The following is an 18,549-nucleotide window of genomic DNA, read 5'->3' as shown; positions in this document are numbered from 1 at the left end:
CACACACACACACACACACACACACAATGGAATATTATTCAGCCATAAAAAAAGAAAATTCTGTCATTTGCAACAACATGGATGGAACTTGATGGCATTATTTTAAGTAAAATATTGAGGTCAGAGAAAGACAACATGATCTCACATTTATATGTAGAATCTAAAAAACAAACAAACAAACAAAAAACCATAGGACTCCTAGATGCAGAGAACAGACTGGTGGGGAAGGATGGGGGTTGAGAGGGTGGGTAAAATCAGTGAAAGAGGTCAAAAGGTACAAAGTTCCAGTTATAACACAAATTAGTACTGAGGATGTATGTACAGCATGGGAACTACAGTTAACAATACTGTATTGTATATTTGAAAGCTGCTAAGAAAGATCTTAAAAGTTTTCATCAGCAAGAAAAAGATTTTTGACTATGTATGAAAATGGATGTTAACTAAACTTACTGTGATCATTTCACACTAAATACAAATACCAAATCATTATATTTTACATCTGAAACTAATGTTACATGTCAATTATGTCTCAACAAAAAAATATTTAAGTCAATCTTATTGGGGTATAATATCATGCAATAAAACCCAGAGATTTTAAGTATATAGTTCAATATAGTTTTGACAAATGTAAACATTCGTGTAATCCCTATCACTATCATCCCTATCCTATATAAAATATTTATATAATCCCAGAAAGCTCCCAGGGCCCCTCTGTAGTCAGTTGCAACACCTGCACACCCAACTCACCCCGGGCAAATAGTGATCTAATTTCTATCACCACAGACTCATTTTGCCTGTTCTGGAGAATCATGTAAATGGAATCACGTAATACGTACTTTTTTGTGCCTGGCTTCTTTCGTTCAGCACAATGTCTGTGATATTCATCCATGTTATTGTATATATCAGCAATATATAAGCAGTATTCTAGTGCTTATCTACTATAATATTGTTTACCCACTGTTACTGCTTCTTAACTCTTACCTGCCACCATATACAAAGATTCTGATCCATTTTCATATTGCTTCTGAAGTCATCTTTCTAAAATGCAAATCTGATTCTGTCACTCATTTTTTCCAATTGTTCCTCATTGCCTACACAATAAAGGAGGGACCCCTGAACAATACTTTCATGAACCTCCCACGCTTTAGCCCCTAATTCCCTCTCAAAACCCATATGAATATACAATTGCTTGGACCCCCAATGCCATTTCTCTGTTTATAGTTCTTACATGTGAATACATCCAAATTGAGGAGAAAAGTAAGTGTTTCAGGTCATTTCTGGAAATAAATTTAGGTCCTGAGTATTATATGGCCTGAAGGTTCTAAATGACTTCATATTAACCCCATACATTTTGGAATTGACACAGTAAATACCAAAGTATACTTCATAGGTATGTGGTCAGTTGTCGATGTATTGTCTTGTCCTTATGTAATATAACACCTAAATTATCACAGAGACTAAGACATAAAGGCATAATCTTTTATGGATAAGCTATAATCACACTAAAGATGCAATTTTATATCCTGCTTTTGTACTTAATTCAAGAGCATTTTCTGTGTTGTTACATTCTATTCATAAATATTACTTTTGATGGCTAAAGAATGCTCTAAAAAGGATGCATATATCTAATCAGTATAATACAGTTTTAAACCTTTCACCTATAGCTGGGTATTTAGGTTACCTCTAAATTTTTGTGTTAAATTTAAGTAATGCTGCAATAAACACTTTCATGTACAAAGTATATTTTACAATTTAGATAATTTTTTTGGCATAGAATCCCACAAGGGGAATTACTGCATTTGGAAAGTATAAATAATTTATTGGTTTTTTTTTTTTAAAGATTTTATTTGTCAGGGAGAGAGAGAGCAAGCACAAGCAGGGGGAGTGGGAGAGAGAGAAGCAGGCTCCCCAAGTAGCAAAGAGCCCGATGCGGGACTCGATCCCAGAACCCTGGGATCATGACCTGAGCCGAAGGCAGCCGCTTAACCGGCTGAGCCACTCAGGCATCCCTAATTTATGGTTTTAATATATTTATAAAATATCACCATGTAATACATGAAAATAATTTTAATACCCTGATCAACCTCACTCCCCTTTCCAAGGCTTGTTCCTCAGAGGCAATCTCTTCTATTATTCATTTGTTGTAGTTATTATACTGCTCTTTCCCTATTTGTCAACCACAGATACTGTTTTTTTACTTCCTGTTATGATAATGAGAATTTAGTTCAACTACACCGCTTCTTACCTCCTCTGTTAAATCAGAGATTAACTTTGTAATGCCAAATAATACACATAAATATTTCTTCTTTCTCAACTTATAATAGTATGTCTTTTTATTAGTTATCCTTAGTCTTTTCCAGTAGCTATGCATTTACTTTTACATTGGTAGGGCTAACAATATTTATAATTTATTTTGAAACCATAATAAAGTTGCCCATGCCAGTGGTTTTTTTAAAATTTGAAAATTAAATAAAGAATATTTATGATTATGATTATATATTGTTAGCTGAAGAAACAAGTAGTAAGTTATGATTATGCTTCCTTCTACCAGGTACCAATATCATGACCCCTAAGCCACTCAGAGAAAAATATTCTTACATCATGGTCAATGGATTATCTTACAACTTTGATTCCAGCCTTTATAAAATAATAACAACCACACCAGGTAAAGTACTAAAATTTATATTTCCTTAAGCCTTAGCAAGTTCTAACTTGCCGCTGATACCAAAGTCCAATGCCAGGCTTCCAAATTTATAACTATTATTTGGCATCTGAGTCCAAAAATTTTTATCTTTTTTTTTTTTTTAAAGATTTTATTTATTTATTCATGAGAGAGAGAGAGACAGGCAGAGGGAGAAGCAGGCTCCCTGCAGAGCAGGGAACCCGATGCGGGACTCGATCCCAGGACCCTGGGATCATGACCTGAGCCGAAGGCAGACGCTTAACCGACTGAGCCACCCAGGCGTCCCTATCTTTTTTTTTTTTTTTAAGATTTTATTTATTTATTTGACAGAGAGCGAGCACAAGCAGAGGGAAGGGTAGAGGGAGAGGGAGAAGCAAGCTTCCCGCCGAGCAAGGAGCGTGATGCAGGGCTTGATCCCAAGACCCCAGGAACACAACACAAGCAGAAGGCACACACTTAACCAACTGATCCACCCAGGCACGCCTCATCTTTTTTTTTTAAAGTAGGCTCACACTCCAGCTTGGAGCCCAGTGTCGGGCTTGAATTCATGAGATCAAGACCCGAGCTTAAGTCAAGAGTTGGACGCTTAACCAACTGAGCCACCCAGGCGCCCCCCAAATTTTTATTGTCTTATAAAGAGTGCAGACTAAGTCATAAAGCATTCCCACCTGCCAGGGCATCCCGATAAAGCTGCACAAAATGATTAAAGATATCCTTCGGCAAACACTTTTCATCCGGTAAACACTGTAGAAGAATGACTATCTCAGACTGACCCACTGCATGCATTCCCTTGGTTGTGAAACACCAGCACTTCCTGTTCACATCTATGAATGGAATAAAAATAAAGACATTCTTCTCAATCCTTACCTTTAAAAAATGCACAGAAATCTGTTAAAATACAGCAAAGAACAAAATCGGTCATATTGAATCTGTACAATTCAACTGTAACTATAAATGAACTGAGCCAAAGAACTACTGTAGAAAATAAAACATACGAATGCCTCTGGCTTAAATGGATACTTAGAAAAACAATGGGAAGGGAAGTAAAAGAAGTAATAGTGAAAGAAAATGCGCTTGCAACTTTTAACTCATTATTGAAAGAAAACATTTCATTAAAAATAAATTAAATAAAACTAGGTATCCTAGGGCTATAATGATTAAAGAATATATCCCCCCACCTGTATTTTTAAAATATTCACTAAATAAATAAATAAATAAATAAATTCACTTTACCAAGAGAAAAAATTACTTATGTAGAAACAACAAAAGCCAGTATTATAGCTTTGGATTCAGGTTGTGGGCTAAATACACTTTTTAAATTTCATCTGTGACTGAAAGACTCTAGCTTTTTATTTTGTTTTTTTAAAGAGTTTATTTTTAAGTAATCTCTACACACATCATGTGGCTTGAACTTTACAATCCTGAGATCAATAAAGAGTTGCATGCTCTACTGCCTGAGCCAGTCACGTGCCCCAAGATTCTAGTTTTTTAAATTATAGTCCTTTTTGGGAGAAAATTCTAAATAAACAGCAACATGATTTTACTTGGTTTCATCCCATAAAAAGTGGTGAAGGAATGACTTTTCTGGACTATTTACTTCCACTTCTTCACCTTAAGGCATTGTAGAGTCCCAACAGCACAAGCCTATGTAGTTAAAAATAATGTTCAATCTTTGACACTTTTATCATTTGTACTCCATACATAATAGGACCCCCAAAGGAATTGAAATAAGATTCAAATATATAGATAACACAATGTAAATCAAAACTAATAAAAGTTCCCTTTCTTTCACTTTGGGAATTGTTTCTTTATATACCTAAACAGGAAGCACCCAATACAACTGTATTAAGATGGTGTACACTTCAGGAATTCTGGGTTAGCTATTTTCTAAATGTAACTTATAAACTAGATAGGGTAAATAGAAATTTCACAAATTATTTTAAAACTTAATCCTAGAAGGAAAGGGGGCAAGCATTAATAACTGGCCAAATATACAAGGGTACAATTAACAAGTAAACCAGAGCCTGCACTCTTTAATATAGAACCTCAAAGTAAGTGGCATATAAGTGTTTCTGGTGTCCGAGGTCAACTTAAAATAAGTACCCAGTGGGAATTAGAAGACAGTTCTCCAGTGCTTCTCTCCAAAACTCTGCCTATTGACATTCACCCAGGATAAATGCATTTTCTATTTTCCAACACCATCCTGGAATTAAGATTCTAATTTACTGTCCTCTTACTCACTCTGATGCCCAGAAGCTAGCCCCAAGAATTAAGAAGTCTCTTCTGAATCTTAACTTATGATGTACTGAAGTTTTACTATGTGTTAGCTAACTAACCCTTCTCTCAAATAAAGGTTTGCAAATGATTAAGGTTTCTGAGATTTAAATCTAGCATGTAATGGTGAGCGCTGTGAATTGTGTAAGACTGATGAATCACAGACCTGTACCTCTGAAACAAATAAGACATTATATGTTAAAAAAAAAAAAAAAAAAGCAGGAACGGAAAAATGAAGGAGGGGAATCAGAGGTGGAGCTGAACCATGAGAGACTATGGACTCTGAGAAACAAACTGAGGGTTTTAGAGAGGAGGGGGGTGGGGGGATGGGTTAGCCCGGTGATGGGTAGTAAGGAAGGCACGTATCGAATGGAGCACTGGGTGTTATATGCAATGAATCATGGAACAAAAACTAATGATGTAATGTATGGTGACTAACATAACATAATAAAATAAAATTTAAAAAATAAATTAAAAAATAAAATGCGGAGATTCTCTAAGGAGTTGTTGAACAATTACTACCTATGTCCATTAAAAACACTGAAAAGCTTAAATAAATAAATAAATAAATAAATAAATAAATAAATCTAGCATGTAAATTATTTGACCCTCCTGGATAATTTGTCCACCTCCAACTACTCTGGTGATGAGTTGTGATTTAGCACATCCATCTCAGGAAGTTTTGTTTGGCTTTCCTCCATGGAGAATTCACCTATCTCATAAGAGTTTCAGTTAGTCCCATAGTTGTCCTCTGGGATATGTTATTTTATACAAACCAATTTCTTTGGTACCCAGTTTTCAGTAAGATGTGGCTCCATCCATATAAAAATGCTGTGTGTAATGAATTTGAAAGCTTTACTTATTATCTATGAGTCAGTAAAGTATCTCATTTTAATTTTAAAAAACAAATTTCTAACTTACAATTTACAATTTTAACCATTGACAACAAATTTGCATTTAAAACAAATACAAGTGGGTCAGGACCACCATCCTCTAATTGCTGCATTACTGAAATCTGTGATGGTTTCTCTTCCACAGCATAGTCTGTAAGGGAAGAAAACAATGTAAAAGATTAGTTAAAGGGACAAATCAAGAAATCTGATGGAGGAATGGGCTGATTATTCACAAGAAAGAGTTAAGCACTTGATTTACAGATAGGGTGAACACAGGTTTATACTGCTGTCTCAGTGTAATGCTAATAGTTCCCCTTTCATTCTCAAAAGTGACCCAGTCCAGTCTGGATGAGAAGATGGTTATCCTATATATAGACTTCTCCACAAACTGACTTATGCCATAATCTAGAGACACCCCTTTAGCACATGCACCCCGCTGTTTGTAGCAGCATTATCAATAATAGCCAAACTATGAAAAGAGCTCAAATGTCCATCAGCTGATGAATGGATAAAGAAGAGGTGGCATATATATACAATGGAATATTAGCCATCACAAAGAAAGAAATCTTGCCATTTGCAATGACTTGAATGGAGCTAGAATGTATTATGTTAAGTGAAATAAGTGAGTCAGATAAAGACAAACACCAGACGATTTCACTTGTGTGGCATTTAAGAAACAAAAAGATGAACATAGGGGAAGGAAAAAAGAGAGAGAGAGGGAAGCAAACCATAAGAGACTCTTAACTTTATATATAAAGAACAAACTGAGGGTTGATGGGGAGGGGGTTGGGCTAAATGGGTGATGGCTATTAAGGATGGCACTTGTGATAAGCACTAGGTGTTGTCTATAAGTGATGAATCACTAAATTCTACACCTGAAACCAATCTTACCATATAGGTTAACTAGAATTTAAATAAAAACTTGAAAAAGAAAAATAAAGACAGCCCTTTAACAAAAATTCTCCAACTATCATAACAAGAATTTCACATATTACATGTTCTAAGACCAACATTTAAAATAATCTATGATATACAAGAAAGTGATAATACACTACTTACCTCTGAAAGGATGTTGAGGGGTTGAGGTAGAAAAGAATCTTACTTTTTATTCTATATCCTTTTGTACTGCTGAGATTTTTTTTTTTACCGTTAAAAAACTAAACTTTAAAAAAATGTACCCAAAAAATAAACTAAAACTATCATAAGTGACTGGTTTCATGAGACACTTCCTGTAAGTCAAGAGTTCAGCGCATATATCAATCACCAAAATCACCACTAAATCACACAACAGATTCTAAACATGGACAAGTTAACACCTGAGACCCTGCACAGAACCTTTCCCATTTAATCCCTGAAAGCACAGTATGTGATATTCAGTTATGCCATTTTGAATGATGGTAGTCTTCCCAGCTTGAGGTCAAAATCATGGATAATAACAGAAACCAAAAAATTTTATGGATTTTATGGATGTAAGGGGAAATGTTTACTCTACCAATGAAAATATTTATTGAAAAGAAAAATACTAAGTCACTTTTAAAAAGAAAATATTTGTATGAAGTTATTCCACTGAAATACAAAACTGCAAAATTCTGGGCAAGAGACAGTAATATGATTTCAGTAAGTATAAACAGTTGTTGTTTCTTAGGAGAGGTTTTAATAATTAGATTTAATGAAAATGGAATCTTATTTAAACAAGAGAGTAGGCCAATTTAACTTCTTGTAAGTTAAATCTAAGACTCATGAAAATAACCAAAATTTGAACCTAAGTAGTAACTTCATTAACAAAAGAATATTTTTAGGGGATCCTAGTAAAGTAGCAAAGATTATATAATCAAAAGAACGCTTAACTTACATGAAAGTTCAAAGTTGAACTATCTGGGACATGGCTGGATTTTATAGTCTGATACTTTCAGCACAGTCTGATACTTTCAGCCAACACTGCTGAGAGCTCGCAACAGACCCAGCACCATGGTAGGAGAAGACACGAGCATGAATTAAGCCTGAAGAAATGCATGGTCTAAGTGAAAGAATCAGACCTATAAAATACCTAAATTATAGTAAGAGAAGAATATAATAAAGGTCTATAAAAATTTCTATTCAGGGGCACCTGGGTGGCTCAGTTAGTTAAGTCTCCAACTCTTGATTTTGGCTCAGGTCATGATGTGAGATTGCGCTCCATGTTGGGCTCCACGTTCAGCATGGAATCTACTCGAGCCTCTCTCCTCCCTCTCCCTCCACCTCTGCTCCTCCTCCTGCTAATGCATGCACATGTGCTCTCTTTCTCTCTCTAAATAAAATCTTAAAAGAAAAAAACAAATTTGTATTCAAACAGAGATGATGTAAAACACTACTACAGAGCAGCATTGGTAAGGACTCAGAGAGGAGCTTTTCATTAATCTAGGTTTTGAAAGGTTGAGGAGTTCTTCAAGGAGTCTACAGTATACAAGGGTAGTCTAGGCAGAGGAAAGGAAGATAAGGAAAGTATTAATTATACATCTACTTTGCCCCAGACACTGTTCTTGCTACATAGTTTCATGTATGAAATCTGATTTAATATTCACAATGACTTTTAAGTAGGTGTAGTTACTTGAGATTAGGAAAAAGATTCAGGGAGCATAAATAACCTGCCCACTGGGTCACAGCTCAAAATAAGGGTACTAGGATTATAACCCAGGTTTGTCCAGTTTTGCAGCCCATTCTCTCATGACTATTCCACAGCATAACAAAAAACATGGAAGGGTGGAAAGTGAATATTCAGAAAACAGTAAACGATCTGTAGTGTGCATGAAGTACTGGGTTATTGGCTGGAAATAAAGTTAGAAAGGTAAGTTGAGATAAAGTTATAAGGAACATTGTATGCTAAAATAATTAATTTATACTGAAGACACTGGGAATCCACTGAATGTTTCTAAGTCAGAGCAATATGATAATATCTATGTTTAAAAAGATGACTGGCAACAACATGGAAGATAAAATAAAGGAGAGAAAGACTGAAGGCAAGGAGACCAGGTAGAAGACTAGGACAAAACTGTGGAAAGAGTATTGACAAACCATCTCCTAAAAATGTACTAACTAGATGCTGATCTGCATCTATCAACAACAGACTTTCACATAAAGATAAGCATTCTTTTGATTGGATAGTCATTTTACTTCTTACCAGAACTCACTAAAAATTTTAACAATAAAATTACTATTTACATTCAGTGCTCTCCATTTATTATATGTACATTTCAGAATGTATAATATACTGCAAAACAAAAAGTTAATGTCCTGACTGTTCAATCAGGTGGGCCAAATCCTAGAAACATAAGCAACTCTTCAGAGTATTATGTGCTTTGAAATATAAAGAAAAAACTGTCAATGAAGTACATTTATACTATAATTAAAAATATGTCCTTCGAACAAATGAAATGACCTTATAATATAAAAACATAAATATCTACTCTAAAACTATCAGTAACAGCAACAATTATTTTCATGGCACTGAGTGGTTGTTTTCTCTGTTGAAGAAGAAAAAGGTGGTTATCATTTGAATTCTCTCTCTTTCCCTTAATTAGAAGACAACATCCGGCATCCTGCAATTACTATCCCTGTTTAAATATGTAAGTCCACATACCTCCTTTCACACCAGTGGATATGAGAATGGGGGGAAGGCCATCTTCAGGAATTAGGTTCATTGCACTGCCAACAGGACTTCCAACCTGAGTTATACTCCCAGAGAACAGAGAAATATCTGTCTAGAAAAAGCAAATCAGCAAAGTGAGCTTTACAGAGAGGTCAAGACTTTAGCAGAATATTGTTGAGAATATAAATGTGAATTTAAGTGAAAATGTGGAATTCATACTTTTTGAAAAATAGCATAAGTTTTTCATTAACTTGTGGTTTCCCAAAGGCCTGGGTTTATACTATGAAAATACTTCCAACTGTAGAGTTTCTCTTTTTGACATCACATTGACATTATACTTTGTTAACGTGTAGTTAATGTGATCTTCATATTAATGCAAAGAAAAATGAACATGTAGTTTTATTTCATTGCATAGTAAATGAAAACAATGACTTAATCTGTATTTTTCTAAAGATTCATTTATTTATTTGAGAGAGAGAGAGGGAGAGGGCAAGCATGGGGAGGGGCAGAGGGAGAGGGAGAGAAATCCTCCAGTAGACTCCCTGCTGAGCCTGGAGCCCACCATGGGGCCTGGACCCAGGACCCTGAGATCACAACCTGAGCCGAAATCAAGAGTTGGATGCTTAACTGACTGAGCCACCCAGGCACTCCTTTAATCTCTGTATTTTATCAGTTAATTTTTCCCTCTTTTTTATTGTGGTAAAATATACATGACATAGAACCTGCCATTTTAATCATTTTTAAGTGTACAAACCAGTGGTATTAAGTCCATTCACATTGCTGCACAACCATCACCAGTATTCTCAAAGTTATTTTTATTTTATTTTTATTTTTTTAATTATTTATTTTTTAAAGAGAAAGAGGGGGGGTGGGTAGGGAAGGAGGGAGAGGGTAAGAGAATTTTAAGGAGGCTCCATGCCAGCACAGAGCCCGACAAGGGGCTCAGTCTCACGACCCTGAGATGACCTGACCCGAAATCAAGAGTCAGGGATACTTAACCGACTGAATCACTCAGGCATCTGTCAAAGTTATTTTTAAAAAGCAATGTAAGGGTAGCTGGGTGGCTCCCTGCGTGGCTCAGTCGGTTAAGCATCTGCTTTTGGCTTCGGTCATGATCCTAGGGTCCTGGGATGGAGTCCTGCATCTGGCTCTTTGCTCAGCAGGGAGCCTTCTTCTCCCTCGGCCTGCCACTCCCCCCTGCTTGTGCTCTCACATGCTCTCTCTCTGATAAATAAATAAAATCTTAAAAAAAAAATACATAAAAAAGCAATGTAAATGAGACTTTAAGTGGACCCAAATGCATTAAAGTTTCAGAAGTTGAGATAACTTTGAAACTTTGTTTCTGTTGCCACTGCAGTTTTTTTTTTTTTTAAGATTTTATTTATTTGCTTGACAGAGAGAGACACAGCGAGAGAGGGAACACAAGCAGGGGCAGTGGGAGAGGGAGAAGCAGGCTTCCCCCGGAGCAGGGAGCCCGATGTGGGGCTCGATCTCAGGACCCTGGGATCATGACCTGAGCCTAAGGCAGACGCTTAACGACTGAGCCACCCAGGCGCCCCTGCAGTTTTTAAAAATATTTTCTTTTATGGCAGAGGAAACCCGGGTAGAGAAAGCTTTAACCCAGGCTACAAGGCCTCTTCCCTCATTATTATGATTTGGTGATGTCAAAAAGAGAAACTCTACAGTTGGAAGTATTTTCATAGTATAAACCCAGGCCTTTGGGAAACCACAAGTTAATGAAAAACTTATGCTATTTTTCAAAAAGTATTTTTGGGGTGGAGTTAAATCCACTTAATTAACGATTTTAATAGAATACCTCAAAGATCTATTAGAATAATGCTCTCCTCACTATATTCTATACAACTAAGCAAAAAAAAAAAAACTTTAAAAAAATGTTAAATGCGTTTAAAAACTCTTTTTAACATGTTTAAAAATGTTTATAGCAGCTTTCTTCATAAGAGCCAAAGACTGGAAACCATCCAAATGTCCATTAACAGGAATACGAATAAATTGCCGTATATCCATACAATGGAACACTACCCAGCAATAAAAAAACAGTAACTTTTGATGCACACAGCATGGATAAATCTCATAATCATTAGTTTAAGAAGCTAGACACAAGGGGTGCCTGGGTGGCTCAGTCGTTAAGCATCTGCCTTCGGCTCAGGTCATGATCCCAGGTCCTGGGATCGAGCCCCGCATTGGGCTCCCTGCTTGGTGGGAAGCCTGCTTCTCCCTCTCTCACTCCCCCTGCTTGTGTTCCCTCTCTCGCTGTGTCTCTGTCAAATAAATAAATAATATTTAAAAAAAAGAAGCTAGACACAAAACATTATATACTATATGTTTCCATTTATATGAAATTTGAGAACAGAGGCACCTGGGTGGCTCATTCAGTTAAGAGTCCACCTTCGGCTCAGGTCATGATCCCAGAGTGCTAGGATCGAGCCCCACCCCACATCGGTCTCTGCTCAGTGAGGAGCCTGCTTCTTGCTCTCCCTCTGCCTGCCACTCCCCCTCCTTGTGCTCTCTCTGTCAAATAAATATAATCTTAAAAAAAAAAAAAGAAATTTAAAAATAGTCAAAACTAAATCCCTGGTGATACAAATCAAATAATGGTTACCTTGGGGGAAAAACAGACAGGTATTGACAGAAAAAGGGCATGAGGGAACCTTCTAGAGTGATGGAAATGGTCTGTATTTTCACATTGGTTGAAACCCAGTGGTGGTTGCATGGGTGTAGCTGTAAGTTCATCAAGTGGCTTCCTAAAGATTAATGTTCCTTAAGCACTTTGCTATCTAGATTTTATACTTGAATAAAGATTAAAACTATTTTAAAAAAAATATGTCCAAGTCTTACTATATTTTTGTCTATAATTTAGGACTCTATCAGTTTTTAGTGGGTTTTTGCTAAAAATTTTGCAATGTTCTTGCTAAAAATTTTGCACTGTTCTCAATACATCATGATGTAAGAGGAGATTTGGAAAATTTTTTTTTTTTTAAAGATTTTATTTATTTATTTGAGAGAGAGACTGAGAGAGAGAGAGCATGAGAGGGGGGAGGGCCGGGAGGGTCAGAGGGAGAAGCAGACTGCCTGCCGAGCAGGGAGCCTGATGCGGGACTCAATCCAGGGACTCCAGGATCATGACCTGAGCCGAAGGCAGTCGCTTAACCAACTGAGCCACCCAGGTGCCCGAGATTTGGAAAATTTTATTGACAAACCATTATTACCTGATTTGAAAGCCTAGTACAGGAAATAAAGTAATCTATTCTAACTTATTATTTAATGATGCATAAATCCATCTTTTAGTATCACAGAAAGTGGTCATCTGGCCTCTACTTGATATATATCACCTGTGAAAAGGAATTTATTTCATTCAGTGAGCACCTATTAAGTGCCATGCACTATACTGGGCCCTAAAGATGAGAAAAATATATTCTAGTCTGGCCCTATAGAATTTGTTTTTCTACATTTTACCAGATAAGTATTAAAACAGAGTGTTGAACAATGTAAGAGACAGAAGTAAAATAACTAACTTGGTTTAGTTTTGCCAATTGAGCCGAACCTTGTTTCCTGGTAACATTCATTCACTAGAACTTCCTCTTGCATTCAAACAAAATTTATATTCTAAAAACCTATCAGGGGCACATGGCTGGCTCAGCTGGTAGAGTGTGCAACTCTTTATCTCAGGGTTGTAAGTATGAGCCCCATGGTGGGTGCAGCGATTACTTAAAAATAAAATCTTTGGGGAGCCTGAGTGGCTCAGTTGTTAAGCGTCTGCCTTCGGCTCAGGTCATTATCTGGGGTCCTGGGATCGAGCCCCACATTGGGCTCCCCGCTCAGCGGGAAGCCTGCTTCTCCTTCTCCCACTCCCCCTGCTTGTGTTCCCTTTCTTGCTGTCTCTCTCTCTGTCAAATAAATAAATAAAATCTTCAAAAATAAGTAAATAAAATTAAATCTTTAAAAATCTTACATAGAAACCAGAAAGTAGGGGCGGCTGGGTGGCTCAGTCAGTGAAGTGACTGACTTCAGCTTAGGTCATGATCCCAGGGTCCTGGAATCGAGCCCCACGTCAGGTTCCCAGCTCAGTGGAGAGCCTGCTTCTCCCTCTGCCCCTGCCTGTGCTCTCTCCCACTCTCTCTCTCTCTCTCTCTCAAAAAAGAAAGAAACCAAAAGGTAGAACAGAAGAAATAGAGATGCTCTGTTGAAGATAAAGGAATAGAGGGACTCCTTAGCCATCTTTATATGGCCTGGCCCTTCCTCACCATGGCACTCCCAAGAGGCCACCGCAGAACCTGGGGAACAGTTTGAAAACCAATGTACAAAGGGGGCAGGATTCCCTCTGCACGACCTCTAATTACAGCAGTAGCCTGAGCTCACTGAGAACAACCTTCATAAGAATCTTTCTCCTAAAAAAAACCTCCAAATATAGAGCAAACAAGAACTGATTTTGCCACACTTTACCCTAGACACACACACATATGCACTAAACTGTATCTGAAACTTATAGGGTTCCACAGAAAGGTCACTCAACTTAGAAAACGGCAAGGCAGAAGCAGCACAATGCTGAGTAAACTAAGTACTCACTTTTAGTTGCTGTTTTTGTTCTCTTACCTCTGCTGGTAGAGGACTGGTAGTTACTGGCTTAACTGGGTCATGTGACACAGCCAGGGTTCCTGCTGAGGAAGTTCCATTCACTGTTAATTTGGCTGCATCAGCAACTTCTCCATTAGGCAAGATCCCATCAGCAAACCAAACTCGCCTCTGCTCTCTGGGCTGAGCCACTTGAGGAGCCAGAAAAATAAAACAGGCATCAATGTGATATTGATAGGGTTTCTAACATCAAAGAAGAGAAGGTCACCAATTCCAGAAGTATAAGGAAATCACTACTTAGCATCTTATAATTATAAATACAAGGACTGTAACAGTGTATAAAAGTGGTTATAAAATAATAAAATATGAGTTTAAATATATTCTTTACTTCTGTAACTTAGAGATTTAAAACTTTGCTTTAAAATATTAAGTACACTTATGATTACATCACATAACTCTGTTCCGTATCACTGACAGAGAAACTAAGAAAGGTGGCTTAAGTGCCTAGGAAATAAATTAATAGCAGGGAAAAAATGTCTAGCAATAAATATCCACATTTCCTAAAAGTATGAGGTTTCCACAGGAATTAAATATCTGGAAAAGTGATATGGTATTTTTAAAGGGCAAAAGATGCCCTGAAGAATGCTGAAGAATTATTTACTAATAAAGGAAGAGTTGGCACAGATATATAAGAGAATTGGGAAGCAAAGAGACCAGATCCTTGGCTGAAGTGTAGCTGAAGATGAAAAAAGACTCATCTGGCAGTGCAAAAAGTAGTTTGCAATAGGGTTAAAGCTGGAAAACTAAGTCTGATGAAATGATCTCTTTAAATCCAGTTTTGGAAATCAATTCCAAACAGCCAAAACAAAGAAAGACTAGGGAAGAACAACAAAAATGACAAATAAAGTAAACAGAATAAAGATTTTAAGAAAGCAAGCCTGAACTCATAAAAACACAAGGAGTATGACTAAGGGATGATCTGAAAAGAGGGGAAAATGGGGAAGAATATGACAATATCAGTAGAAGTCTTTGATCTTCAAAAGGGGAGGAGGGCTACTTAGCAAGGGGAAGGGAATATTACTAGACAAAAAGACATAAAATTACTGAAAGAAGATTGATTTTAATTATCAAGGGAAACTTCTTGACAAGATCATTTTAAGGAAATACATAACTGTTGTTTTTACTACTGATAATCTCCTGAACTTACAAAGTGCCTTTCATCTGACAATATCATAATCTTAAAGATATAATAAATTAAAATAAGTTGAGCCTATAATTTCCTACCTATCATGTGATATAATCAGAATTAAAGTTCTGGATTTTATAAAGGTCTATGTACCTAACAATATTTTCATATTTTTATATGGATAGATTAAATATGAAAAGAGAAAATGGCAATGTGTTTCCAAAAAGCAATATTAGAATGGGCTGGTCCAAAGAAAGAATTCTTCATTTTCATATAGTCCTACAAAGAACATTAAGGTAGGTGTGAGGCTAGGATTTTACAGACCAACCTCAAATCCTGTATCTTTTTTTTTTTTTAACATAAGATCATTTTGTTTTATTTTATTTTTTTTTTAAGATTTTATTTATTCATTTGACAGAGACAGCGAGAGAGGGAACACAAGCAGGGGGAGTGGGAGAGGGAGAAGCAGGCTTCCCGCAGAGCAGGGAGCCCGATGCGGGGCTCGATCCCAGGACCCTGGGATCATGACCCGTGCCGAAGGCGGACGTCTAACGACTGAGCCACCCAGGTGCCCCTCTTTTTTCAAGTATAAGCAGTGTAATCACTCCATTCTTAAGTTGGACAGGGTATTAGCATATTTTTAGAGGTGCCTCCAAAATATCAGGCAACACAGTATTATTCTTTATTTGCCCAGAAATAGTCTTGACACATTTCTCACCTTGTTCCTTCCACTTTAATAACCACCCAAAGGGACTTATCTACAGTGTTTTAAAGACTCGTGCTGTAAAATCACATCAGCACCTTTTCAGAGGAACTTGGTGAGGAAAAAGAGAGAGAAGAGCACATGATCCCCTACCTTCTGCTCCAGGGTGCTTTAAAACTCCCACAGGTACCATCACAGTGGGAGGTGGAGAGCTCAGGGCTCCTGAGGCCTGAGCTTGCTGCAAGGGAGGGATAGTAGAACAGTATTCAGCAGGATTGTTAGGGTTAGGGCTCTGGCTTGAGGCACTCATCATGTTCTCCCAGGCTTGAGCTAAAGCAAATACAGACAATCAATGTGAATGGATTGCAAAATATGGACATTAAGACCTCCACAATATTGGATAAATAATGTAGCTCCTCCTCATTAACACTTATAGTATGTCTCTCTTCCAGCTAGTGAAAGTATTTAAGGAGATAGGTGATTTTAATCAATAAAGGAGACCATTTAGTTAGGTAAACTATTTGGAAGCAAAAATAAGAATTAGGTGATACTTCTGATACAGACTGATAGCAGATCAGTCTGAGGTTAATGACTAGGCTCCTGGCTCCTTTAAGAGACCATACATTCCCTTAAGAGGGAGTGAAACATCAAACTTACTAAGGATTTACAACTGGGGTAGCATTTAGACAAGGGGGGGGGCAGGTTTAATATTTGATGCGTTTTATAAAGTTCTATCGAAAATCAAAACTGGGGACTAAAATAGCATAACTCCATCGTATGATATTTTTGGTTTCATTTATAGACTTCTATGTTCTTCTTAGTTGAGGTAAAATCTCACTGGAAAAATTTTGAAGCCTAAAGCTCAAGAGAACACATCTCAACATTTCTGTGAATTCTGCTTTTGTGTAATCATTACCTCGTGTAAGAGTATCCAGCAAAAACAACCATTTCACATCTTTGGTGTGTCTCAAAAGCAGAGGACCCATTTGAACATGAAAATGTGCCAATGTCATTTAAGTGCCATCAACCAATATGAATGATCGCAAATATGTTAAGATTCTGTATACTCTATAATTTTACTAACTAAATACTGACATATCAACTATTGTTTTTAAAGTAAACTGGATGAAAGATGCTACAGAAATGAAAGATATCAAATGTTATCTTCTAGGTTCAGGTAATACCACATGCCCAGGAATGGACACCACCCAATTTTTTTAAGCATCTTTTAAAAACTCTCATTCAACATCAAAGAATGATCCATAAGATTATGAACATTTATTGCCTCCAAACTTCAGGACAAGGCTAAAAACAATAGCTATGTTCCTTTGAAAGCACTGGCAGAAAGAGGGAAGGAAGAGAAAAGGTGAAAGGGAGAAAGGGATAGGGAACACTGAAAAGCATCAAATTAAATATTCAGAAAAAGACTTCGCTAAGCCATGCGAAAGGAAAGACACTGGAAAAACCAGAAAAGGTAGATTACTTTAGGATCCCCTGGTAAGGGTATCCTTGGCTTAATAAAAATAAGTATTCCATATGAATCCTCTGCCATTTCCTTCATCTTTAGCTATGCCAAGTTAAAAAAAAAAAAAAAGAAAAAGAAGCTATCAACTTGAAAGACCTCATCAAATAAAAGAGGTACTGGGTACTATAAATAAGTATCATGCTCTTTTTTGTGGATATGTGTCCGAAAATGAAAGCAGGAACAAAAATCAATTGAGCAAATGAGTGAAATAACTACCATCTAAAAATTGACCCTAAGAGAGAATGAATTAATATTTTATCAAAATTGCAAGAATTCAGAAATGGGAGGAAATTGGGTGGATCACAGGAGATCAGAACACATCAGATTAACTGACATGCAGGAGGTTAATAAGCCAGCAACAGGAAAACATCACTATGAGCAACGCAGACAGACAGAGCAGGAGGGGTCTTAAGCAGATAGGTTCCAGCCTCCAGGATGCACATGACCCTGGCACAGGCAGCAGCAGTATCCAAGTTGAACATTTTATTAGTAATTCTTCTGGCAACTGTGCAAAGATGTACTCAAAGAGAAAATACTACAGCCTGATCAATTTCGTTTTATCTCTTTACAAAAATACTGTTTTAAAATTTTTAACTAAAATTCCCTTGGATTCATTTCTAGTTCCATAAAAGATGAACACTGGACAAGCTATATTTACCTTCTCCTGGCCATATTCTTTTACCATATAACTAAATTCAAAACGAATATCCTTATAACAATCTAAGTAGTATTAAGGAGATAACTGATAGAAAAATGCACTTCTCTATTTGATCTTAGATATTAAAATATTTATTTTTAACAAGATAAATGAAACAAGGTGTTAATGAGAATATATTTTAAGTTATTAAGGTACTCCCTAGAGATAGCTTCCCTTGAAAGGAAAACCTCAGCCCAATTTTAATATTTCATCATCTGAGTAGTCAATAGCCTCCCACCCCCAGCCCACTTCAGTCATGTCACAGCAACATTAAAGCCACACAGCACCAAATTGCCACGAGAACCTCCATTCTTCCTGGAAAACTTACCTGACGTTAGCATTCATTCATTAAGTTAGGCATAGGAATTCTGAA

The 18,549-nt window shown here is 36.8% G+C and overlaps 1 protein-coding gene across 3 annotated transcripts in view; it reads right to left on the bottom strand.

The window, feature by feature from the left end:
* Positions 1–18,549, bottom strand: part of ZFYVE9 (zinc finger FYVE-type containing 9) — a 116,190-nt gene that overhangs the window by 59,598 nt on the left and 38,043 nt on the right. For 2 of the 3 annotated variants that reach the window (XM_021684311.1, XM_021684313.1), the window contains 5 exons: positions 16,108–16,284; positions 14,087–14,256; positions 9,467–9,587; positions 5,879–6,001; positions 3,352–3,507 (listed from right to left, as the gene is read on the bottom strand). In XM_021684311.1, the coding sequence (XP_021539986.1) occupies positions 3,352–3,507; positions 5,879–6,001; positions 9,467–9,587; positions 14,087–14,256; positions 16,108–16,284 (747 nt within the window). The remainder of the gene's footprint in view (positions 1–3,351; positions 3,508–5,878; positions 6,002–9,466; positions 9,588–14,086; positions 14,257–16,107; positions 16,285–18,549) is intronic. The other variant, XM_021684312.1, reaches the window with a different exon arrangement.

Source organism: Neomonachus schauinslandi, chromosome 4 (genome assembly GCF_002201575.2).
Source record: "Neomonachus schauinslandi chromosome 4, ASM220157v2, whole genome shotgun sequence".
Lineage (NCBI taxonomy): Eukaryota > Metazoa > Chordata > Mammalia > Carnivora > Phocidae > Neomonachus > Neomonachus schauinslandi.
Note: the sequence above shows the minus strand (reverse complement) of the source record. Positions and strands in the feature narration are given on the sequence as shown.